Source organism: Dufourea novaeangliae, unplaced genomic scaffold, assembly GCF_001272555.1.
Source record: "Dufourea novaeangliae isolate 0120121106 unplaced genomic scaffold, ASM127255v1 scaffold8, whole genome shotgun sequence".
Taxonomy (NCBI): Eukaryota; Metazoa; Arthropoda; class Insecta; order Hymenoptera; family Halictidae; genus Dufourea; species Dufourea novaeangliae.
The window spans coordinates 2,350,901-2,377,360 of record NW_015373923.1 but is presented as its reverse complement, the minus strand read 5'-3'; the positions used below and the strand labels follow the sequence as shown (position 1 = coordinate 2,377,360).

At 39.4% G+C, this 26,460-nt stretch overlaps 2 protein-coding genes across 2 annotated transcripts; both read right to left on the bottom strand.

The window, feature by feature from the left end:
- Positions 1 to 491: 491 nt before the first annotated feature.
- On the bottom strand, positions 492 to 3,533 carry LOC107194728 (presenilin-1). Its single transcript, XM_015584400.1, has 8 exons — positions 3,258 to 3,533; positions 2,671 to 2,921; positions 2,389 to 2,598; positions 2,097 to 2,317; positions 1,673 to 2,020; positions 1,191 to 1,435; positions 929 to 1,086; positions 492 to 800 (listed from the first exon to the last, which is right to left on the bottom strand). Exons 1-7 carry the CDS (start codon positions 3,390 to 3,392, stop codon positions 931 to 933), a joined length of 1,566 nt encoding a protein of 521 aa, XP_015439886.1. The 5' UTR covers positions 3,393 to 3,533; the 3' UTR covers positions 492 to 800; positions 929 to 930.
- Positions 3,534 to 6,733: 3,200 nt separating this feature from the next.
- LOC107194693 (ral GTPase-activating protein subunit alpha-1) lies at positions 6,734 to 19,497 on the bottom strand. The gene is made up of 27 exons (XM_015584352.1): positions 19,296 to 19,497; positions 17,822 to 17,932; positions 17,166 to 17,337; positions 16,697 to 17,051; positions 16,337 to 16,614; positions 15,960 to 16,254; positions 15,502 to 15,872; positions 15,197 to 15,419; positions 14,906 to 15,113; positions 14,637 to 14,768; positions 14,015 to 14,251; positions 13,373 to 13,563; positions 13,192 to 13,290; positions 12,824 to 13,108; positions 12,617 to 12,742; positions 12,378 to 12,545; positions 11,240 to 11,350; positions 11,012 to 11,170; positions 10,755 to 10,934; positions 10,314 to 10,677; positions 10,076 to 10,224; positions 9,811 to 9,986; positions 9,281 to 9,740; positions 8,928 to 9,214; positions 8,709 to 8,845; positions 8,257 to 8,382; positions 6,734 to 7,087 (listed from the first exon to the last, which is right to left on the bottom strand). Exons 1-27 carry the CDS (start codon positions 19,399 to 19,401, stop codon positions 6,927 to 6,929), a joined length of 5,667 nt encoding a protein of 1,888 aa, XP_015439838.1. The 5' UTR covers positions 19,402 to 19,497; the 3' UTR covers positions 6,734 to 6,926.
- Between the last annotated feature and the right edge of the window lie 6,963 nt (positions 19,498 to 26,460).

Below are 26,460 nucleotides of genomic sequence, written 5' to 3'. Positions count from 1 at the left end.
AAATTCTAAACGATCGAACGTATTATTGGAACTCGTGTATATCGGACTATTATTGCTTGCTGTTTAATATTACTATTGAAACGCGAACGAAATTTATAGCAATACGCATCGTGTCATTGAAGAGAGGAATTCCCAACGTGTGATTATGGGGTGAACGATATTTATTCTATGGCTGTGTATAAACGGACTTCGAACCCCCAAGGAATTATCCTAATGGATGGCTAGTGGTACTAGTAGCTCGTAGCCGCGAGGTCTGTACATTTTAGCGAATTGTTTAGGCGAACATTGTACCTCATGTTTCATACGGTTTCCGAAGGGATGATCATAAACTGCTTTTTTTTATACTTGATCTATGCGATCTATGTTCTCTAAATGTAACGAGAAAGTTCAATAAATTGTCATAGCTCGATTAACCTGATTATTTTCAGTGGGTACTACTTGGTAACCCTCTGTCGTAAAATAAATCGTGAAAGATAAGAGTTACTTGAAAAGAATAAAAAATACGATTCGGAGTAAAATGAACTTTTATGTGTGAAAAACTAAAAATTATCCAGGAGAGCCAAAGTTACTCTATCTATCAGATAAATACAATTCTCATTTATTATTTCTCTCATCCGTCGTACAAATGTAAACTTTTTTTAGTCTTGAGCATTTTTGTGACACTGGATTCCTATCCGACGCTATTATCCTTCAATAACTAACTCGGTCGTTAAAAATACTAGATCATCCAGCTTATACAACGCACGGAATATTCTGATTTGTACCATATCGCGGGATGAATACACATTCGGGATACATGTCTGAAAAGCATACGTGTGTACTAACGAAGAATTGAAACGGAATATAACAGCTAAAGATGATATGTGTACAGGCACTATACTTCCTAATAATTTATACTAAGTAGGATTTTTATAATTATCATACGTACAGTTAAATGAACACTTGTTTGCTTGCTAAGCTATCCGCAAACGGTGCGACGATTACCCTGGTGGCGAAGTAAAACGTTAAACCAAAAGTAATGGAAATCGGTAGCGCGGGCAGCGCCTTCTTGAATATAGCCAACAAAAGGAGCGTTAAACAGAGTCCCTGAAAGTGTGAAATGTTAATAATACAACAGGAATTTCTGTAATCCTTAACGTATCACTTGTCCCCATGTGACTGTAAAGGCACGTTGAACAATAAATACGTACGATAAGAATAGCTACGAAACAAGCCAAAGTAGTATTCCAATCGCCGTAACTGGATGCTTTCCCGACCAAAACGCTGTAGAATATAAAATCCCCTAGACCTAACTTGACACCCCGTTCTACCTCGGTAACTGGGATTTGCTGTCCTTGCGGTTCCTGTACAACCCGATTATCTGGTTGCCTTGAGCTTTCGGTTAGCGACGAAGGATTCTCACGCACTTCTTGTGCCCTTCGTGCACCTCTGTCGCCTATGAATAAAATTGTTTGTTAGTTATTTTAACCACTAATACAGTAGAGTTAGGCCCGGTTCAGACACAACGATTTTCACCGCACAGAACAGACAGCAGCTATTCGCACACTGAGATCTTTCGAAAAAACTGTGCGTGTAGCAATTCCACTACATTCTACAAAACTAGAGGGAGCACCGTCTCTCTCCGCGATCGAATCCGTTGTGTCTGCATAGAACCTTATTATTCATATCCAACCATGTGTTTCTATCCACTCAAGGGTAAACCCGTCTTCTTCTGCCTGTCTGGGCGCAGGATTTGTAGGATTTGTAGGATTTGTAGGATTTGTAGGATTTGTAGGATTTTCGGGATTTTCTGGATTTTGATTCTCCGATTGGCCATGCACCGGATGTGTCGTATTGTCACTGGCAACGGCATCGCTGCTGGTCATTGTTGCTGCTTGTACGTAGCCAATGTAAGTCATTGTAGATGTGTACATCACAGTCGAAGAATAAATCAAGGCAGGGAATATGGATTCATTGCGTTCTTGAGCAGTTTCTACTAATATCCTCAGAGGACCCTTCGGCGTCAGTACAGCTATCAAATCTATGAAGGTCAACGATGAACGACTGTAGTTTATTTATAAGAATGGTAGTAATGTTTTCTATCGCATTTACCTTACCCCAAATACTGATAGCACCTAGAACAACCCATGCTGTCCACTCTGGCAGATACTTGATGAAGACAAGAGCCATTAAGGCGGAGATGAAGATAAGATACGCTTGTTGCAGTTGCAAGGGGCCCTGCCAATGTATACAAATCATTCCAACAACTCCAAAATTCCACGCGAATATACCTAACGTGATCAGATCCATTGGAATGTTGTAAGCTTTTAATATTTGCCTGGAATAAATTTTGCTTTTAGACAATGTAGAAAATAAAAATATTGTCGGTATAAATCCGAGTATACTCACTCGCAGTACAGAATAGAAAACATAGATAACAATAATAAGGAACTTAGAATCAACCATCCATGGATTACCATATAACATTTGTATTTGTACAGGACTATAAGTACCATTGTCATAACAACAATGACACTTATTAATATCGAGGCATTGGCAACTGCTTGCCAGGCTTTGGTACTTATGTCTGCACTATCTTCATGGAATGGAGTATATACTCTGAAAGAAATGAAAAATATTCTGTATTGTTTTTATCCCTAGATAAAAGTTTTCTACATGATGGGGACTTACAAGTAAACTCCTTTGGTTGTGTAGAAATTTATAGAACTAATTGTAGCCACTACAACTAACATACAAAGAGATACAGGCACAAATAATTTAATAACATGTGCTGCCCCATATTTTAGTTCCTCCTCCTCTTCATCGGTATAACTTCTGGACCTGCTCTGACCACTGTTATCCGAAGAACCTCTTCTAGCCGAACCTGCATTGTCTGACATATCAGGTACTTGTACATGTACATCGCGGACACCATTTTCAACCTATGAATTGTGTATATTATTATTATCAACCTTAAAATTAAAGTATATCTTCTATAAATATAGGTAAATAGTCAAATGGAAATTATTCCTTATTCTCTTAAGATCACAGGTCACATATTGGTCCTTGAATTATTGTTAACAGTGAAACATAGTTACAGAAAAAGATACATACATCAAAGACAGTGTAAATAATGCGCTGCATAAACAAAGGAATACTTTCATCGGTTTCGCTTCAGTATTGTTTAATGTTTCACTTTACAGAGTACCATGTTTCATGTATATTTATAGAGCTTAGGAATGTTCACAAATTATTAAGCTTATACGGTATTGGTTTACCTCTTCGTTATTAATACGTGAACGCCTTTTCCGACCAGTGTCCAAGCCTAGGTCATCTGTCCGAGACTCCGCTACGTGAGCGTCCATCAGGCTCGTATATTCGTCCGCCGAATCGTAAATATCACTCTCAGACATTCGTCAACCTTTACATCAGTGTATCCGTCGATATGAAAATCTTTGGACAGTATTCTGGACGCTTTTTTTGTATTTCCGCGCTTCGGTTTGTGAAAGGATCACGACCAGCCGCGAAACCCTCGACAGCTATTGGCAGCCATTTTCACGATGACTCACTGCGCCGACATCTAAGGTCGAGTTAAACGAACTAAATAAAGCGCAATTTCAGAATTTGAAAAACCGCTGTTCCAACTGTCAGACTACCCGTGGATTAAATATTTTCCGGGGATTCATTCTTCTATATTATTTGGACGAGGATCAAACTGTCTCGCTATGTATTTACGATTGATTCATCACAATTTTATTGTGCAATAAAACGTACATTCCATCGCGGAAATGTATACAATACGTTATCAGAGAAATCTTTGGGCAACAAATTCCCGTTACAGAAGAACAACGTATCTTTTTCGATCAATTCCGATCACCAATCTACGAAGAAACTAACTAACGCGTCCGAATACGGAGTTACACGTTTTTCTAGCCGATCTCTATTCTGCCCTACAACGTTGTAAATTCTGTGAATGACCCTTTTTTTCAATGGTACAGATTTTACAGCCGAAATTTGCTTACGCATATCAGAAAGTCTACTGGTTAGTTCAAGAGCGACCTGTGATACTACGAAACTCTAATTCCACTGTTCTCATTGGGCTAAAGAGTTGAAACCATTACAACTTGTTAAGTATTTATGAACAGAAAATCAGATTTTTTTTTTAAAGAGTACGCATATCTTTCCTGTTGTTACATATAAAAACAATTAGTGTTGCATACATGCAGGGCACAAAGCTAAATGTGTTACAATTGCGTACCTACAAGATTTACAATTTACTTGAAAGCAATTAAACGACCAGCAGATCAAAAGAAATGTTGCTGTAGAATTTGATCACCTTTTCTTATTGGATGAAAGAATGACGTAATTATAATATTGTAATTACTCCTGCTAAAATAAGTAATGATAGCTGTAAAGTCACCAACCCTCCTCCTCTCCCTTCAAAAACCAAAACTTCGACCACACTAAATAATTTCGCAGTAACATATTTAACTTTACACTCTGTGTATTAATTCTAATTTACACCGACAGAGAGGAATCGCATACTCATAACTTCTTCGTATTACCTCGAACAGTTAATATTTACAAATATTAAAAATGAGAACGAAATTGGTAATGCAATTTCAAGCGATACTGTCAACAGAGGATTCATTCGTTTTTACGAGATCCGTTCCGTACAAGTGTTACGCCCAGTAAGAAAAATAGTCAAGGACTATACTTATTATATGATAACAGCAATTTGTATATTTATAACATAAATAATAGCAAGTAGTTATTATAATGGTACTAATGAAGATAGTTAATTAAGTACAGTTTAGATACGGTTCGTACAAGCATTCTTACATAAGACTGCAATAAGTTCTTTTTTTCCTTTCGTATATATAAATATATACTGAATATACGTATATGTATATATATATATGTATATACTGCATACGTATATGTATATATATATGTATATACCAATATCTTTTTTTTTTCACATTTCAGTAACGTTGCGACATAATATTTCGCGGGGTAATAATTTTCCATGAATGACCTCGATGTCATTCGCGTGCGTAACAATTTTATGTACAATACATATACACGGCTCTTCTCAATTCTACATCGTTATAAATTAGTGAAAAAATAATGCTGCTTTGGCCATGGTCTGCGCATCGGTAATTATTTACCTACATCTTCGTTGCTAACACCTACACTTTTGAATGCGGTCTCTTGATAATCCTCAAAATAGTAAAAAAAACTCGAATCCTGTTCATCCCCCTCCCTTTCCTTTATCTATTACAATCTCAACTCGATTACGAATATATTCGCCATAATATATCTATATATCATTTCTTCCTAAACTCTGTTTTCATATCGACAGCGATCAATGATATATTTAATACTTTGATTATTATCACTGTGTATATTAAGACAAATCTTTCTCTAAAGCAAAAAGTGTATACTCTTACGCGATACGCCTTCTTTCATCATTCGGTTTACTTTCAAAACACTTCACGATTTCGCTCTTCTTTCCTCTCAATATTTGTTTTTTTTTTCTATTTTTTGTTTTAGACATTTCGTCCTCTCAGAAGTAACACGTTTTGACACATTATTTAAAATACTTATATCTCGAGTATCGTAAAGCACCAAGTACCTGTAACTTTGGTATGACAACAGAACTGTTCCCTAATTTGACCTCTTCCACCTACAAATGTACACGGAACTAAGACACTGTATGTTTTGTTAACACTTTTCCACCTGGAGACTTGTTAATAGATTTTCTATTATTTTCCTTTAAATCAGAAGTAAGAAAGAACTTGTTATTACACTATGTACCTCGAGTCACATTATCGATTGACGACTGTATTCTGCTATTGGAACTGAAAAGTTTCTCAACTGTTAATCGTTGATTTTCAAATGACTATTAAATACCTCCCGGTAGGTGAAGTGTTAACATGTATATCCTAAAGAAGGGTTTCCAGTCGTCGAAATAAAATAGAAACCACAAATGGAATGCATCGACTTCTCTGAAGGTAGGTTAAAAGACTTTCGCGATGGATACAGAATGAATAAAGTGTAGAAAAGATAATCGAACATGGAATGTGGCTGTGTGAATGGATTCAAAGAAAGTCTGGCAGACGCGAGAACGCAAGTTGAAGTACAACTCATTACAGTACTAGGAGACACACGTGACACCGTTTGACATGTAAAACGTCGATGTTAAAAAATAACATTTGATTCTCATCAACACTCTCGTAGACGCATTCTGCGATTACACAATAATTATGTTTTCTCTTATCATCCATTACAATTACAAGGAAATTAAATGTTTATCCCTTACGAAGGCATGTGTGTAATATCGAGGAGCTCGTTATCGTTAATATAAATTAAGATAGAAGCTTTCTTTTTAGTTGATAGAATTATTTAAGCTTACCTAGCCTGAAGTACACGGGTAAACTGATCTTAAGAATGTACTGTACAATGAAAAATAGCTGTCACGATAACACTAATAAGTGTACATATAACAAATATAGTTCCACTATTGTATCACCAATGATCCGTTAAATCTTCTCGTATATATTTATGCTCCAATAAATTAATTATTCACGTTGCAACAAATAAACAACGATCTGTACATTTAATATAAAAATTAAACCTAAGGACGGAAAACAGAAAACGCTAAGAATAATCAGATATTACTTGATGATCCCACCATAATGAGAACTTCCAAAACGGTGGGTGACCTGAACCCGTCTATTTTCGACCCCAACCAAACTCTACTAACTTGAACGTAGAGACGAGCGGGTCATCCTCGTGTGTACTGTATTATCGTAACGCGTCCTGTTAATTAGCATTTTAAAGAATTCTCTTAAATTACAATTTCCCGGGTGTGTTGACTCCCAAAACAACCTGTTGTGCAAAAAGTGTTCCTTTTTTTTTTTACGGTACTGATATAAAATTCCTTATTTATATCTTGGACTGTCAGGTGGCGTGGGTTGAGTGTTTGCCCTCTGTTTCGGTCCGGTCTTAAACGACATCTTCTTTACGGGTCTAGGGGAAATCCCATGGAGCGCCGTACTATCTGGAGTGTCGTTACTGAACCACACTCTACTTCCATCGGATACTGAAAGCAGAATAAGTCAGATTATCACTTCAGTCGGCATTGCATTTATCAAACCTGAACCACCAAGGCACACTATATAAGTATATATAGCATATAGCCAAAAATGCAATTCAATTAACGTATGCAAACACACAGTGGTGAAAATAAACGTGCAAATGACTGAAAGAAAAAATATTTGCAAAAACAAAAATAATCTGTGCTACTTGTGCATACAGAAACAATTAAAAAAAATATTCAAATGATGAATGAGTTTCAAATAATAGTCGCAATTATTTTGTTCTTTTTTTTTTTCATACAACAAAAACAAGCAGACCAGAGACAAAAAAAAACTGCAAGAGTGAGTACATCATTTTTGTAAAAAAATTGAACTTGTAAATTGTGAACGAGGTAAACGAGTGTATTAAAAAAACAGACACATTCATTTATAGCTGCACAATTTGCAAAAAGCTACAGTGTCCAATGCTATACAAATATAGGGTCTTAAAGAGCACTGGTTCGTGAGAAAAGTATCAACACTTCTAATTCTAAGACACTATACACACACAGCACTGTACTCTCCATCTATGAAGCAACACGAACAAGAAGTGGCATATGTAATGTGACATGAATCAGAAAGGAAGTTTTATCAATCTATGTCTAATATGCACGTAGAAAGGGAATTTTACCTCTGAATAGATTGTGTAAGACTGTTAAACAAAAATATAATTAAGAAACATGTGGATATCAAAAAAGGAACGGTTGTAATATATTCGTCTCCGGTCTTGATTCTCGAGAAATATTATGTTTCAACATACGCTAATAATATTTCCAGATTATTATTAACGTATGGCTGAAAAAATTTTAACGTCGAATGTATGATGTTGGGTTAAAAAAAAAAAAATGATTGAGGTGTAACTTCATGTAATCGAACAGGTTGGAGTTTTTTCGTTTGGACAAAACTTAGAAGACAGTGTATAGAAGTCTGCGGTAAATACTAATGTATATTATAACATATATGTATAGAACCACTACCAGGTAGTCTATGGAAAAAAAGAGTACACGGTAAATAAACAAGGATACACTTTGTATAGACAGAACGTAAACAGCACAGAAAAAAAAAAATAAATTATAATACTACCTTGTTGGATGGTGTTACAAGGTGGGTGGGGGTTAGTGGACGAATTAGTCACCTCTATTCGCGCGGTTATCACTGCTCGCCGCCGATGAACTTCGTAGCCCGGATCGACCCTGATGTGAATCTATAAGCGCTGCTGCGAGGTTTGACGATGCTGTGGATTGCACGCTTGTTGTAGATCCTGACAGTATGATATTGATAGTAATAATAATAAACGATCGACGCTTCCATGCAGAAACTATTAAAAAAGGGGGTTCTCTGTTCAGCCCTAACTTCGAACCTCTGAACAGCTGATAAGCCGTTCAGGTTCTATTGGACGTTCTAGAGAGAACTCTATGTATCTCGGAAATGCTATTGCAATGGTTAACGAAAACTGTGCACTGAATTAAACTGCAAATAAACACGATTCCCACGTAGCTACGCCACTAGTTTAAATCAGAATTAAATTTCTATAGATGTTTAGAGAAATTTTACGATTCGTTTTCTTACTAACGTATACAGACTAACCAGATACGGATGAAGCCCCGCTGAATGGGCTTGGTGGTTGCACCGGAGAGTATACGTTCGCTGTGAACTCCTCGAAGGTGGTAGCTTCCTTATGATTCCTCATAACAGTATCAATGGACCTCGCTCTCTCCTCATAACTGTGATGTTACGTATATCAATAAAACATTAAATTACCTGTACACTATGTTCCACAATACACGCAAAAGATAATGTACTCACTAATGTTGATACAACGTAAGCGTAGAACGTTTCGCTCGACTCGCCGCCAGAGCTGTTGTTCTTACTAATCCAGGCAGAACTTTATCCTCCACGATACACTCGTCGAACAGCGGCCCGAAAAATGGAATTTCTGCCTTTCGTGATATCTGAATTCTGTACAAATTATTTTGCAACGGGTAGATCACTATTAAAACATCACAAAATTCCGTTGGTATGATGTCTCTGCGATAATCCCTCCAGTGTTCCGACCAAACTATGTGAATTTCATCGTTTCCAAGATGGCGAGTCTGAAACGAATTTCCTCGGGTAGATATTTTTTCTCGTGTCTTCGGATCGGATGTAACAACGTTTACCTTTTGCAACAAACTTTCTGGACAGTCCGAAGGCATCCTGGTCGCCACATGAAACAGAATTTCAGTGAAAGACGTCGCAAAGTACGGTGCTGTGACCCCCGAAGCTTTCCCAGGAACGAGGCCACCGAGGAAACCTGTGTGGGATTCAAGTTCGACCTCCCAAGCTAATCTCGCGACGAAGTCCTCGTATTCCTTGCTAGCTGTAACGTTGCTCAGTATAGAGTTCTTGTCTTCCTGCCCTTGACTGACATAGATCACCGCGATTTTATGCGTTTCTCTGGATCGTTGACTGTCGAGATTTCGTAGCTCCCGTAACAGCTTCTCGTTTTTGGACAGTAAATGCAGTTTTCGACGCTGTTCCCAACCAGACAGACCGAAATGCGAAAACAGAAGGCGGCAGTGATGAAACGGCGCTGGAGGTGGACGACAGGAAGGCGGACTTATTGCCGATGCGCACATGCTAAAATATCAAACGTACAAATAAAACTGAAAATAGCGACTGCGTAGCTCAGCCAGCGTACAGGATGTACCTAATATGTTGACTCCAATTGTTGATATGCTCCTGTTCTGCATTCCTCTGACTGAGAATGGTGGCAATAGTTTCGCTTTCGAGGTAGTGACCCTGCGGAGGGTTTGCTGGCGCATTGAGTGCTATTTCTGGATTGGTTAATACTTCGGGACTGGTATGTCCTATGTATTGTAAGAGCTAAAAATATAAATATGTCGTCAAGTACCACCAATTTTCATTCTAATACAAATACAGTCGATGAATTTATTTCAAATGTTAAATCTTACATCATCTAAGTTATCCATATCGCTCGCACCATTCGTAAACGTAGGTAAAACGTGAGGTTCACGGTGCCGTATAGTATGTCGAGGTGTACACGTCTGAGGCGTTATAACACTGCTTAAATCGTCACCGTGTGGTTTCGTTTTCCATTCGACTGAAATTATATGTGTGTGTACATATAAATATATATTAAACTGCAGGTAAATTATATCGATTTAAACACAAATAAATATTTTAAATTACCGTGCTTTGTAAATGCTACCGGAATATCGTCGTCAACAGACGGTTGACTATGTAAGATAGAGCTGTCCCACGAAGCTTTTCCCGCCAAATCTCTCAATAAAACTCTGACCAACGACGGAGCTGTTGTTAAACCAGCCGTGACACCGCCACCTGGTGCATCCAGTGCGGCTAGCTCAACGAGTGACATTATCACGGAGTTTGACAACATCAACAATTGTATATTCGGTGCATGAAAAATGGCGGACGATAGCTCATCTCCATCAATTCCTGGTACATCGTCCAATTCGACGACCAACGAGGACAAACGAGCGGCTCCAATGCCCATTGGAAAGTGTCCCAGGTGATTTATTAAATGCATCATTACCTGAGAACATTTTCAGTTTTTTATTTCGTTTTTATAAAACTAATATTCTTAGAAAATACGAGTTCAATGTGCGTTACCATTTTTGCTGCCAGTTGAACAGACTGAATATTGCCCCTGCGAGGTGACTTGACGCAAGTCTCATCAGCTAAATTGTCCAAAGTAATGTCCGGATCAAAGTCGTCGTCTTCATCCTCGTGGCTTCTGTTTGATTGTGACAAACCCTTGCTACTTTTGTCTTGTACTATATTATCCAAGACCTGCATACGTATATACGAAACTGTTAATAGTAAGACAATATAGAATTTCGATTCGTACACGTGTGAAGGGTACTAACGGTGAATAAAGTCATTAACAAAGGCTTTCCCTGAAACACCCGCAATAAGACATCCGGACCCAGATGCATTGCCCATTCGCCCAAGCAAAATAACATTGATATTGTCAATGGGCCGCGTCTTTCTCGAGCACTCATATATCCAAGCGTTTCTGACAAAATCTAAACAAAAAAAAAAAAACATAAATGTAAGAACAGTTATACTCTTGAAGATTCTTAGATAAAACTTACTTGAATTATTTTCGATGGCACATTTGGATACAACTCCAGGAGGGTATCCGCTTTATCACACAACAATTGGAGAGAGTCGCACGCCACTTGAGCAACAGTGGCATGACTGGCCTGGATAATAAAGAATACACTGTTACAAAGTCTTATATAATTAATATACCTTCGTTAGCTCTATTTCAATTAGTATTAAATAGGAAACATGTTAATCACTAATTTTACGAAAGGTATAATGAGATCGGACACTGAAGTATATATCGTTGGACATTTTACAGAGACACGACCGTGCAATAAGACCATGCAACGTTGACAACATCCTTAAAGAAGACACGTAGACATCAGTCTCGACAGGTAAATACTGTAACAACACATAATAAAGGAGGTCGATACATGTCGGTTAATCTATGAAAAAACTACCTGATCCATCAGAGGGAAATAGAAACCAGCTCTGCGACGTTCTGCCCCCTGCATCCGCTGTCGATCAGACTCAGTGGAAGATATACTGAATTTTTCACTACTACTACGACATATCTACTACACTTAGCTCAGACATTGTTAGATAAATTGACCTAAGAGATTGCAACTACTAATTCTATTAATACTCTACGCAGGTGCTTGCTGTTTCACTGAAAACTGTATCCCAGGTGCGAAATAATAAATCATTATGTAACTCAACATTACACTGCTGTTCATAAGTATCAGGACACCTGGTCCGTATGGAGAAAATGTGATATCAGACTTTCAATTTCGTGATATCTCATTAGCAGACTGAGGATTTTATGCATTTATAGTTTAAAGGGCTTTGTGAAATATGATAAAAGACAAAACTTTCATTCGATCCCCAACGAGATTCATTTATTTATTATTTATATTTCATTCTGAACCCAATAAGATACTTAGGAGGAAAAATAAATTTCTAAATTTGCTCCTGTCTTCATAAGTTACTTTAGAAAATATTATTTTGCATAAAAATCCGCAGTCTATTCATTACCGTTGTTCCATATTCGATAAGTGTTCTAATATTTATAGACGGGAGTGTACATAGTGTAACATGCAGATTTCATTTAAGTGAAAGAAACTGATCACACAAAACGTATTTTCTATCTGCAGTTTTCACCTGTAACAAATTCACGAGACTTACTCTCAGCGCTAAAAGAAGAACTGTGACCGACTCAGGGATTCTCGGGTGTTGATTTTTATAGCATAGTTCTCTATAAACGAACATAGCAATGCTTGAGAGCGCCACGCATCTTGCGATGCCAGTTGGTTCGCGTCTACAGCTTCTTAAGAGTATCGTGATTATATGCTCCTAAAATAAAACGATTCATATAATGTATACACATATATATAAGATACGCACAAATATGTGTATGTATTTACTTTTGCGTCTGGACATGTCATGGTTACAATATCGGTTGCAGTGGGTTGCAGTACAGGCAATTTAACCGCGGTGACAGGCAACGACAATAACGATCCAATTATTGAAACAGCTTCTGTCCTTGGCGCCTGTAACAAATTATTATTATATGCATATATTCTTATGATCTCGTATACTGTTGTAAAATCATTACACAAGTTTTACAATACCCCGATATCTTGACTGCTCAATATCACATTAGCAGCGTGAATGTAATCCAAGTTCAGTAGACTGGAGCCGGGAAGATTCAAACTGAACAACCTGGGTCCAGTATACTTCACAAGCACGTGAAGCACTTTACTGTCATTACTGACGATACCATTGTGAACTGCACGATAAAACAGAGTCAGGTGTTGTTTCGGTAGATTGATGTCCTGCGGTTGTATAGTCAACAGACAGATCAAACGGTATGCTGCTAGCTTGCCGACTTCATATTGATCGGGAAGTTGTATCGCCTAACGTACAATTTTATAAATTAAAAGTCACGTATTCTGGCCAGATTAAAAGTGGTAATTTATCACTGATAAATAATAATAACCTTGAAACACCAAGGAGCAATCACTGTTAATGGAGGAATGAGCTCCGGAGCTGGAGGCGTTACCTGATTGTCTCCAGACACGCCTTGATTTAAACGAATCTGTTTGGCACAGAGCAAGTAACATTGATTTGACTATATTTATTTCATACTGATTAATGACTTAAATACAACAGATTCTAACCTTTACGAGCGTTTGCGTAAGCTGCACAAGGTAATCCATTACTTGACCATGAAGAGTTGGATCTTGAATGTTATTTACATCCCCTAATGCTGACAACATACGTCTCCATAATACCACTGCCACATCAGGTAACCATCCACGAACACCACCACCAGCCATAACAGATCTCCTTTCTGATGCATCATTTGTATCTGTAGAGAGCAACGCTGCATTTACAAAATCGGTACAAACGTTAGTAATATCAAAAACTCTAGTGCCCAAATTGACACAAAAACGAAAAACACTTTTTATAATTGAGTACCTTCAAAACTCGAAGAAATGAGACATAAAAAAGAAAAGTAAAAAGCTATTAATAATTTCATACACATATTGAAAAACGTGAAAACCAAATAAATTGTATTAAACCGTATCAAAATCCTGTATAAAAGGGCTCGTTAATTTGCGGGAATATAAGCGAAGCGTATGATACAAATAAATTATTCTCAAACTAAACAAAATATATAACTGTTAGTTATCACATCAATGAACAATGATCGATACATAAATATATATTCTGGAAATCGTGAAATGCTCACAGACTGTTATGCGATTAAATATATTGGATTTTTATAGTTTTATGAAAATAGTAACAGGTCTACTTACCGATACTACTGCCGTCAATGTTTTCAATTTGTATGGGGCTGTCTTTGTTGCTGTCGACCCCGCTGCTGGGCGTCGGAGACGGACAACGCGGTGACGGTGGTTCGCTGTCAACTATGACAATGCTGTCCAGCGACTTAGCACGCCTGTTCGCGAACATTTTCCTGGTCCGTCCCGACGAAGACGCAGTACTGCTTGACAGTAACCGCGCCATATCTTGCTCTATCGATAGGGGGAGTACTGCGCGGGTGGAAATTGTTTACACTTAAAATACACAAATAAGCCACAAAACGGGAGGGAGAAATGTTTCTATCGAAATGGTGCTCCTCGTCGTTTCACGGTTTCGTCGAGTGAAATTAGGAGAGCAAGCACAAAGAGGAGGATGTTGCGAATGAAGGGGGATGAAGAGAAAAAAAACGAGAGAACGAGACAAGTGTCTGGCCTGACACAAGACTGGTTATTTTTAAACCGGTGTCAGCGTCCAAGCGAAAAAGTAAAAGACAAAGTTATAAATAAATTTGCACGCGCTGTCAGCAACACAGATGGCACTACCGAGAGAATTACCGAAGTCACCAGAATTTAACCGAGAGAGAGAGAGAAACTCGACGAGTAGTCAGATATTTACCGGGAATACCGCTGTGCACGGTATGAGTACGGTTCCTATGGAGCTTCGCACGAGCTTTTCCATTATATATCGTGTTATCGCTTGCACTGCGCGGCAGAGGTCGTACTTTTCTCAAATCTCGCATTGGATGATCTATTTGAGACAGACAAATATTTAGTCATTGGGAAATTAAAATTCTTAGTTGTACCAACAAATGATTTACTATTTATGAATAGAAGATTGATACGTCCAATGCAATTGAAGAAAAAAAGCTTAGCAGTGTTTCATACCAGTAACATTATCTTTAGAAGCTGTATGATTTTCTTGATCAACGCTTCCTTTCCGCGGCGGTTGGACACTTCCGGTAGAGGCGGCTCGACTTCCGACACCCCGACGTTTTTTAGTCTTTTGCTCACTCAGTCTATCTAACGGTAGATCATTGAGATCCAGGTTGTACACGTGCCTCGCGAGTACCCTCGTTAAAGTATCCAACGTTTTCTAGAAAAAAACATTCACATAAATATCATGCCTGTTTCGGAGGCTATTTAAAGCGAACTCGTTAACTATTATATCGAACTTACCGCCCACTCTCGAATTAATTCTTCCCATTGGGTCAAAGATGTCAACACCTCCAGAAACTGATCCCACAACTGAGTAGAAATAACAACGTTCAGATTGGCTTTAATCCACGTGACAATTAATGTTTGAAATATGGCGGGTGCGAGTTTACCGCCGATGCTGTCTTGAACTTTTCGTCGTGAGGTTTTTTCATTCAGAACGAGCGACGTTATTTGTAACAATACCCTTATTAAAAAAAAAAATGATAAAATTTGCACCATGTAATGTTAATATTGAAGACAACACAATTCGTGATACATATATGTACCTAAGCAACTGTTCCCAAGTACTAGGTTCTAATCTAGAATGCATAACGACGTAACGATATACGTTCAACACTCTTTTACAGCTATCCGTTTGCTCCTCCAGTAACGTCATGGACGCATTCAGTCCCGAATATTCTAAGAAAAAAACGTTCGAAGCCTGCGTAATGAATATTTGCAGAACATTTTGCAAGCCCGCTCTGATAAACAAATTCTCCCTGTGTATAGCACCGAGGTATGAATCATTCCTCAATCTTGTTTGACGATAACTTTCAGATGGACTTTTGTCCATATCGTTGCCATCCTTCTTCAGGGTATCTTCTAAATCTCTTTCTTTGTGACTATCCAATGGTTCTAACATGAACGGAGGAAGTTCCTAACGGCAAAATAATTCAGATACTTAGGAACAATGTTCCACTGGTCACCTCTGTTGTACTTCGGTAATAGTTATTTATTTACTCACATTCATCTGTATCCAATCTTTATAAACGGCTATAGCCTTTCTTATAGCACCGGCATGATTAAAGTCCAAAAGAAATGCTTGTCTATACAATTCATGTACAAAATTCACGTTGTCTCTGTTACCATAAAGAACTTCCCTGACAAGAGTGACAGCTGAGACGGTACTATCCTCCTGATTTTGATTCTCCTGCTGAGATACAGTTGATTCAGGCGACAGTAAACTAGAATCGGTGGAACTCTGTGTGACCGAAACACGACGAAGCTCCGACTCCGTGGTTTCTTCGTTTGGAGTTGTGCTGAAAGGGATGTTTATTATTTGATGATATACGAACTACAAAATTTGTATGGTATAATTTTACATTTTCTAATTTTAAGTACCTCTGCGAAAGATGTGCGAAGAGACCATCTTTTCTAGCGATATGCGTGAAACTAGCAATCCATTTGATTAACGCGACTTTACACAGTACATAATTATCCTGACTTTGATTCGTTGGTTTACGCATCATAGGCAATTCTAAATTAGGTTTGTACAAGGAAAAATTATCGTCGAACTCAGGGCATATATGACGAAGGTATGTAGCCTTAAAACGTTCTAATAAAAACTGGAAAGTCTTGTGCTGTCGTGAAGATTTATCTCGCCATTCTATTTTTACAACCTGCAACAAGAATTTGACAGAAAAGTTTTTATACTATTTCCAATATCGTACGCGTCAGTAAGTATTACGCATTCAAGTATACCTGAGTAACCATAAATTCAAGTAATGCTTCTAAAAATCGAACAGTCTCATTATCAAGAGGCTTTTCTCCACTTTGTGGAGGTAAAATCGGTCCACCATCAACTGGATTGACCGGACACTGACTCGAGCCATTGTCATGAAAAGTACTTTGTGATAATTGTGTATCGTAAAACTCCTTCTTGTCTTTATCATCACAACCAGCTACTTTTGCAGGTTTATTTTTACCATCCACCTTACGGTCCGACTTGTAGGGAGACGGTTGTTGGGGTGGAAAACCTGGTACCAGGCTGGCAAACATTTGATGTATGTGTTCAGGTGCATTTTCACCAAGTGCTTGGTACCACAGAACGAAATACCTAAAATGAATTTGAAAGTATCTTACATGAAAATATTTATAATCGAAATAAATACAAGCATTTTTATTTTTTGCCTGATTTAAAAAAAAAAAGCAATTAAAATCTTCTATGCACCTTATGGCTTGCCTACGAAGTTTCCAACTATTACCGGGGTGTAAAAGTTTCTGTAAAATCCTTGCCAGACTATGACACTGCCATCTTCTGTTAAGTAGCTCGGGGAGAAGTGTTAGAACTTTCTCTAAAAGCTGCAACACCTGCTCCAATTCCTCCCTATGTGCTTTGTGCACTATAAAAATATATTTTCTTTAAAAAATGTGTAACATATTTATCAACAGTACTTTCATTTGGTATTCCATTAACAAAAACTAAACAAGATAAAAAATAGCACTAGTCCATGTGTCTCCTAAGCGCATGCTGGTTATACTAAGGGGTATGCTTGTAAGATCAGATACACAGATCAGATTATTGGAACCAGGACTGCAACATGCCTGGGACAAACATATATATATTCATCCATCTTTTACTCACCAATGTGGAAGGAAAGTTCTGGCAGCAAAATAGAGAGAAAACAAGCAAATAGTAAAAGAATTATAATATCAGGATTACAAAAATTATATGTAATTTGAATACATTCAGTACTTCTATAAACATAAACTGCATTGGTTACACCAATGGAAATAGAGACTGCAGTCATGTCCACATTTATATGCGATGCAGTTGTAATTTACATTGTTTAGATATGAACTGTTCACATCTGGAAATAATCTTACCTCTTTGCCGCAGGTTTGCTTCAGCTGAGACAAAACAATCATAAAGAATAAAATAGACATGACTAAAGTTGCCTTCAAAAAACCCCTTTGCCTCATCAGTGTCCACATTTTCTGTAACAGAGTGCCATTAATTTTTCATTACTAATTCAGAAAAATCTACATTTTATTTTCTCAGTTTTAAATACATTTTCTACAATTACATTAATTAATAAAATGAAACTGCACAAAATGATATTTTTTATATACAGCAGTTCAATAGATCCAGAAGTCACAGCTGCTTTTTCTTTAGATGAGGTTTGATTTATTGATAGTGATGTGAAACCTCTGTTACATCATCACTAGTCTTGTTCACCTGTACTTATATAGTAGAACTTCTTTCTTATATTTATGTCCTTTTATCATCACCATAAATACTATTCTTACATGTAACTATATGTAATCAGAATTATATGGTCAATATAAGAGTAATGAAATAACAAGGATATTTATAATTCTGTAGATACCAACTAAGTATTTAGTACATTAAAAACATTAGCATAAAGCTGCAGGTAAGAAAAAGATTTTTTTTAATATTTTTACTTTTCCTTTCTAAATTGTTTATATAATACTTTAACTCACAAATAAGCTATAGAATGTTTTTCAATAATTATCAATGATTACACACTTAAACCTGCATCACTATCTATACATAATAATAATGTAACATTAGACAGAAATGGAGGCCATGGTAGGTTGGTCACTGTGGTCATGCGGTTTGGTGATTAGATACCAACTACCTATGCATACTATAACCATTGCATTAGAATTACAGAGACAAGTTCATCATTTTTCTTTCGACTAAACATTTAACAATGTTTTTATACAGTACAAACAATTTTCTACAGATACATTATAAATGTAGCATCAACAAACATTTATAACTGGACTATAGATTTTATATGTTTATGCTATTGATAATGTTTACAATACGATAAAATAAAAAACTTTAAAGAATATCAATCATATTTTTATTATATATTCAGTTTGATAAACTTAATTTATGATTCCTTGATTTCACATTTTTGTAAAACAAGCTACGAGAATCAGATTGTACATTCATTTCCGTTAAAAAATGTAATCGTACCATTTCATTTTTAATTTACGTATTACAACTTCGGAACGTGTTCCTAAAAAAAAAAATAATATTGCAACGCTACAACAGCTGACGACAGGAAATGACCGAGTGTCACGGTAAAAGATAGAATTGATCGGGTCGTATTTTCGTTGGATTCTTGTAGTTCCACGACAACGTTAATAACGTCTCGGCGCGTTCACGCGTAGGCGGCAAATGCTAACAAAATTGCCGCCCCTCTCAACGGTCGTCGTGTTCATTAGCTGGGAAACTGGTTGTTCCACGATTAATTACGACGAACGGGATTAACATTACGAATGTGTAATCGCAGGAGATGCCCCGAATAAGACGTGGCTGGCTCACCTAGTACGATCTTAAGGTGCTTGAACCGGGTCGCGCTATCCTTTTTAACATCCTGGATCTTCAATGTTGACTTTTTGACGTCTACATGAAGTTTTTTGCTGAACATGGTTCAATGCGAGCCGCCGCCGGCCGCGACGACAAGAACTATCATCGATGGTGTACAGGGTGGTCCTCATGGATACTGGCCGACTAACTACGCACTGTCACCATGTCAGGGACTCGAAATGCACAACCCGTTTTATCACGGTACGGCGTCAAATTTCGCGAGCGCACACACCTCCGATCAGATGTACGTGGCAGCCATCTTGACATCCTCGCCGCGCACTGCTCATAACCTGTCGGGGCAATGACATCATCGTTCGCGGGCTTGGCTGAAATTTATTTGAAATTAACAGTCGTACGAGTAGACTATACATATTTCTGCCAATTTCCAATTCCAGCCACCAATCGAGTATTTTGTTTTTATTGGCTCTATGGACGCTGTTCCAGAAAATGTGAAAAGAGAGAATTTGGACGGAATTTCATTTTTTGTGTTAAGGGTATCGTTAAGTGACTAGTAACATATAATAGTAGTGAACGTTATTAAAATTGTTATTTTATTGTTAAATAATTATTTGGAAATTTCGAGGCTGCTTTATGAGTGCCAAAACTGTATTGTTTTTAAAATTGCCGCACTTTATACTGTTTTACCGATTCATGGTAATCTCCCCCCAAAAATTAACTTTGAAACATATCAGTCTAAATAGAAGAGTTATTTCTTGAGGATTTGTTGTTATTTAATGGTTCGAATTTGAATTTTTTAAGATTATTTACAAAATTATTTGAATCATATGGTAATATTCTACATTATCCACTGAGTGGTACTGAAAGTCACTATACGACCGATTCACATTTGTTCACCTGTCTAGGAACATTTTAAGAGGATGTGACGTCTACGCGTTCAACAAACTTGGCGGTCATCATCATACTTGAACATCATGTCGCAGACCGACAAAATTTGTATGGAATTGGCTTTTAACCAACGAATCAGTCAAAGTCAACGAATTAAAGTGACAGAATTTTGGAAATTTCTTGATACTGCGACTCAATTGAAGCCTTATATCATATCTTCAGGTACGTATAGATACAGTTGCGTTAAATGTGTGTTTCTCTCAAGAATACTAATACCGGTGATTCACAAGAGAAGATACCGCTGGCGAATTATAATTTTGGAATCCTTCAGGTAAAGATTCTACGATAGAGAAAGACAAGGACGAAGGAGCATCGAAACTGACGAAAACAATGTGGCAGGACCAATTGAGAGTCCTTCGAGAACATGGATTGGATGAAGCAGCGCTCGCAGCAACCGAATTCTGCAAACTTTGCAACATCAAAACTACCGACAAGTAACCTCAAAGTAACTCAAACGAAATCGGAAGATCCTCATCTCGTCTGTCCTCAACAGGTGCTCAGAATTAGCTGACACTGTACCAGAACCCTACGAAGACATATTGAATGACATGGAAACCTTTGAAGAGAGATTAAACAACAAACCACAAAACGATACCAAAATGTAAGAAAAATAAATTTTCGCGTAATAAGCGATTTTGTAACGCTTCTTTATTAAACTTCTGCATATGGACACGGAGATATGATTATTCGTAATGTTACTACTGAATATTTCTGATTGTTCGAGAACTTCAATATTTTTGATTTTTATTCGAATCAAGTTCAATAAATTCCATCAGTACAATTTACAAAAACAAAAAGAAACCGGTACGAAAAACCGATTAAGAGCATACACAGGCAATAAGGTTCCAGATCATCCTTTCAAGTGCTCCAAATGCAAGCCTGAAGTCTTCTTGGTATCTACGGGAAACAACGTGGCGATCGTAACGAAAAGTGGTTCGAACGATATATTCGTATAATATATAACAGAATGATAGTAACGTGTGGTTAGTGCACGTCCCGTTTTGAAAGACGACTGATCACTCCCGACGCCAGCTAATTCTCCAATCATTTTTCACGATTCTGGACCGGCGCCAGGCAGGTTCGAGCGTTCTCAGTTTCTCTGGGAGATTTGTCAACCAATTTTCCCTCTCTCTGAACACGGGGAGACCAAAACTTTTCGGATGCGCGCTGGAGTGGCAGTAAGAGGGTAACGCGAGAGACTCGGTGGGCCAGATGTCGTGTACGGATCCTCAGGCGTCCTCCGGTCCCATTCATGGCTCCTGTGGCGGGGCACCTTGCTCGGACCGAACAACGTCGACCTCCTCCTCTGCACCACAGAAATTCGATACTGCCTCGGAACCACGGAACCGTAAGTTATATATCCCCTCCCTGCTTGCCCGTATTCTAACTTGTTTCCAATTCCCAATTCTACGGATCGGGAGCATTTGATATTAGGCTTGATGAAATATAAATGACCGTTCTCACCACATTCGGATTCTGTGACATTATCATCGTGTTATGGGTTTCGTCCTATCAACTATTAGAGCCTAATTTCGATCCTGTAAAGTCTTAATCCTCCTTCGTTGTGGTGGTAACAGAATTGGTCCTAGATATACAGATGTCACTTTTCTATCGAAATCGTTCTTCAATGAAAGAAAACTAAACGTACGTACACATACGTCCCACTATCTCTCAAGAGGTTAAATATAATATTTACAAACATTAACAGCAAGGTACCTTTCCACAGATGATTCCGGCTTGAACCCACCTTCCTCCAGATCGATCCTCGATACCACTTTAAAGAAAAGACAGTTCGGCCCCACACAAGAACTCAGAGCACGTACATACATTCATGGTGAGTCTTCACGCATAAAAACATATTACGGGACTATATTTACATATTTACGGGCGCGTCATTCTGACAAACTTCGAATGCCTCCTAACCTCGAAATTCTCTATGTGGTATACCTATCTCCACGGACAGGCGTCAATTCGCGGTCGTAAATTGAGTATTAAAAAAAGTAAGTGTCCGTGGAAATACGAATATAAAAAATGTTCGTAAATCTAGTGTTAAGGGGGTTAAAAATGGAGGAAGGGAAGACTCATGGAAGAGACAAAAGAACGTCGCAGCCCGGAATGGGGGGTCGCCGTTCGCCGAAGGTGGGGGCCCTTTTCCCGTTGACGGAGATTCGACGAAGCAGAGATGTTTAATCGGTGTTGGCCCGCATCAGGTTGATCGAGGACCCCCCAGCCGGGTGTGCTCGAAGACGACGACGACGACGAGGACGACGAAGCCGTGGACGCAGAGAGTTGCGGGCTCGCGATGACGGGAAGGGGGAGGGGAAGGGGGGACTAGAACGGAACCGGGGTGGGTACCAGGGGAGAGGCTGTGCGCCGTGCCGATGAAGCGAACAATGGAGGCGGGATGCTCATTTGTCTGCGGGCATTGTTGTTCACCCGGCCGGAAACACGAGCTCTCCGTGCTCTCCTTTCTCTCTCTCTCTCTTTCTCCCCCTCGACCAACGGCCCCTACTCTTTCTTTCTCCTTCAAGCTACCCCCCTTTCCGCTCGTTTCGACTGCTGGACCTATACGCGTACCCCCTCCCCCCTGCTCTGCCCTACCCTGGCGATTTTTGAGACGTGCCGCTACCAATCGTACCTGCGTGATTTTCGAGGATCGATCGACGATGGATTTCCTGCGACTGACAAGCCGTTGTTCGATCGAATTGTTAAATAAATGTGAAATTTTCGAGGATTTCATTCAACTCAGCCGGTTTCAGGCAACTATAATTTAAATCGATAGTTATTTGTATCAATTTAAACGCAAAAAACGGCTAATTCGCAGATGATAATACGATACATTTCTGTTCGAGAATGCAGTTTAGAAGGAATATACAAACGAATCATGACACAGTACTTCGTCGTTCCGTTACGTAACCACACACGGGCCAGAGAGCTATCGGAAGACCCGACGAAGAAATTCGCGGGCATTCGGAGGGGGATCCAGTATCCGGGGCACGTTCGGACACGTGTGCACAAAGAGACGTTCTACGGGGGACGCGTCGCGTACGGGCCCTACAGCCCCGTGTCCGGTCACCCGTTAAGAAGGAAGCTCCGGGGCCTGATGCCCAAGATAAGACCTCGAGAGGGGAGGGAGGGTGTCTCTCCCTCCTGGTCGCCGTCTCAGGGCCCACGTAGTGGTACCGAAATTTCGTGGGGAGAGGGGGCCAACGTTGCAGGGCCCTCTCACGTAATCCACGGATACGTCGTGACGAATTTGTACGGCTGGCCAATGAGCCAGAAGCCACCCTCAGTTGCCCCCTTCTCCCCCGTCCTCCTTCCGCGCGTCCAGCGACAACACAACCGATGAGGGGGGGGGGACCCACGAAACCGGGCCCCCCTCGTTCAAAATGGCTACCGTCCGCATCGTTGGGCACCCGATTATAAACTACACTACCGTCCATAAGTATCCGAACACTTTGCTGGGCCCTCGAGTGAGTACATAAATACACAGTGTGTCTGTCTGTGTGTGTGTGTGTGTGTGTGTGTGTGTGTGTGTGTGTGTGTGTGTGTGTGTGTGTGTGTGTGTGTGTGTGTGTGTGTATTCAAGTGTATCGTGATCTCTCGATGTCCTTCAATAAGACTAATTTCGAACAGATGATCCTAGGGCCCAATGAGAACTTGGGTGGTCGAGAGAGAGAGGTTTAACTTAACGAAAAATGTTTGAACACTGACTGTTATTATTAGAGTGGGGATGTTTATGCAAAACCGACATTTTCGGCATTAATTTTTTAACATAAAAATATGATGGAAATTTTTTATGTGTATAATTAAATTCGCGGCCTTGACAATTAATTATTGACTCAGAACCACCATCATTTTCTACCACCGTCAAATACCCCAGAAATGGCGCACGTAAATGTGTAGAAAGTGATGGGGAATAGTTTCGAGACTAGACTGTACTTTAGTATTTTGTAAGTAAATAACAAATCTGTGTAAAGAAGGCAACGATTTAATTCGTATACCTAATGTTTCCTGCACTAGATACCCAATTATGTTGATGATAATATATAAATATCTTTATTTTACTATATTTCGCATATGTCTAGTCTAGTCAGTATAGTTATTGCGTGGAGACTGATTCACTAACATGGATTGTGGTCGAAATTGCAATGTGTCACGGAATATTAGCGAAGTAATCCGGGTACTTATGAACGATAGTGTACATACTCCCTTTTCGATACTGCCCCCACCCCCACCTATTCTGTTCTCTTGAATGGCTTCTTTTCGATCGGCGGTTTTTCAGTAGTTTCGACGTGGACGCTCGTTTTCGAGAACGATCGGACCCGATTAGAAACGGTCTAGAAACTGTCTGATCGGGTCGAAGGGGATCGACGTGATCCGATCGATCGATGGAATAGGTCGATCGGTTGATCGAGGCCGAAAAAAATTTCATTCAATTATTTTGTGACATAAATAGAAGGTTCAGAACGGGGCCCGGGGCTGCAGTCGCCCAAACCCCTCCCCTTGATCCGTCGCTGATTTATACATGTTTTATTTCTAATAAATCATAAACACTAACGGTATTACTGTGTTACAATAAACATTTCTAACGGTGTGTCTGCGACTAACAAAAGGTTCCATTACTTCGTCCCGCCGTAATCTGCTCGATCGATAACGCCGCATCGAAATTCAATCAATCACCGTCGAAAAATCACCCCCCACCCCTTTGAACCGTAATATTTACCCCGTCCGTTCGGAAATACAGGGGAATGGAATGGATCTGTAGACTGGAGGAGGCCAGTGGATACGAGGGAATTAATTAAACGAACGCACGCACGCACGAACTGCAACGCCTGCAATTCGATGCTCGCCCCGCGTTCTACGTATAATATTGCAATACGCAGGCCAGCCGACCAATAGAAATGCCACATTGTGCCGGTCCACCGTTCAAGATTATAAAGTGTCTGTCCCCAGCCGGTTATCGTGTACAATCATATACGTCTATATGTCCCTGCAATGGACGATAAACAGTATCAGACGGCGGAGAAAATTTCGGGAAAACACCGTCCGTTCGATAATTCCGTTTTATATAACCTCAAAAAGCTGCCATTTTTATCGACCCAATAAAAACAAGACATTCCTCGATCTACGTACCTCCACCGTTCAATTCTATACCTCGATCTTTAATAATTTCCATTTCATTCGTCACTCGTCTAATTCTAATCATCATCCAGGTAAACATTAGCTGATACAATTTATAATTCTCACCGAAGCTTTCCATTCTCGTGCAATCCGTGCCTTGTAGGCCAACGTTCAAGAAGAAGGTACGAGACCGTAGCAAAAAGAGCCCGTAGAATAAACGGGGGCCATATATATGTACACGTAAGCGTGTGTGTGTGTGTGTGTGTGTGTGTGTGGATCAACCGGTGATCCAGGGTCGTCGGGAAGGGTCCCAGTTTTACGATCTTCTTTGAACCGACAGAAGCCACACGATCGGGAGTCTGCGAAGGGGCAGACCGCAACGAAGGAAAGAGTAAGGTAGGAACCTCGCTAGAACGAACGGCTCTCTGCCAAATTAACCATGATTTATGGGAACCGAACCGGGCCGGAATACACTCCATTCTATTAACATCGCATTATCCGTCCCGTAAAATTGCACGGCAACGACCCCGATCCTCGGGAGACTGATCAGTCCCGGGGCACAAAGTATTCTTTCCGTTCACGCGGTCCTCCTGATCGTCGTCTCGCGTTTCGAGGGCGTTTAATGCGTTCATTACCCGCCTCGGTCACCGGTGACCGTCACAGAAATTTCCCTTCACGTTGCATCAGTCACCGGTGACCGACACAGAATTGCCGATCACAATCGGAATTAGGCTTTGTTTCTTTTATATGCCGAATTTTCATTTCGTAACCGCAACGACGTTAATCTTCGTAAGTGTATAAAGAGGTAATTCAGATTCTCTCAGCATACGACCGTTTTCTAATTAAACGGCCAGACGTTACGTGCGCTCCTTTGTGAGGCTATTAGTTCCGCCGTTGGACACGACAGGTGGACATGCCTCGGCCCGATCGACCCATTGGCCAAGTGATGATCGAGCCTGTTAAAATGTAAATTTATCATTCGAACGAATCTTCATCGGTGCGCTGAACTGCTCCTCTTCCCATTAAGAAATTACGTTGTTAGGACGATTCAATTCATCGATCTTCGTTAAATCGTTATCGTACGTAATAG

Bases quoted from the DNA above. Each gene is read 5' to 3' on its own strand.
- LOC107194728 (XM_015584400.1), bottom strand. From the start codon at position 3,392: ATGTCTGAGAGTGATATTTACGATTCGGCGGACGAATATACGAGCCTG. The intron at 2,318-2,388 runs GTGAGTATACTC...AATTTATTCCAG, and splicing joins TTTTCTATTCTGTACTGCGA to GCAAATATTAAAAGCTTACA. The intron at 1,087-1,190 runs GTACGTATTTAT...TCACACTTTCAG, and splicing joins GTTTCGTAGCTATTCTTATC to GGACTCTGTTTAACGCTCCT.
- LOC107194693 (XM_015584352.1), bottom strand. From the start codon at position 19,401: ATGTTCAGCAAAAAACTTCATGTAGACGTCAAAAAGTCAACATTGAAG. The intron at 15,420-15,501 runs GTACATATATGT...TTTTTTAATAAG, and splicing joins ACTTGGGAACAGTTGCTTAG to GGTATTGTTACAAATAACGT. The intron at 8,383-8,708 runs GTTAGTCTGTAT...TCATACTGTCAG, and splicing joins CGGGGCTTCATCCGTATCTG to GATCTACAACAAGCGTGCAA.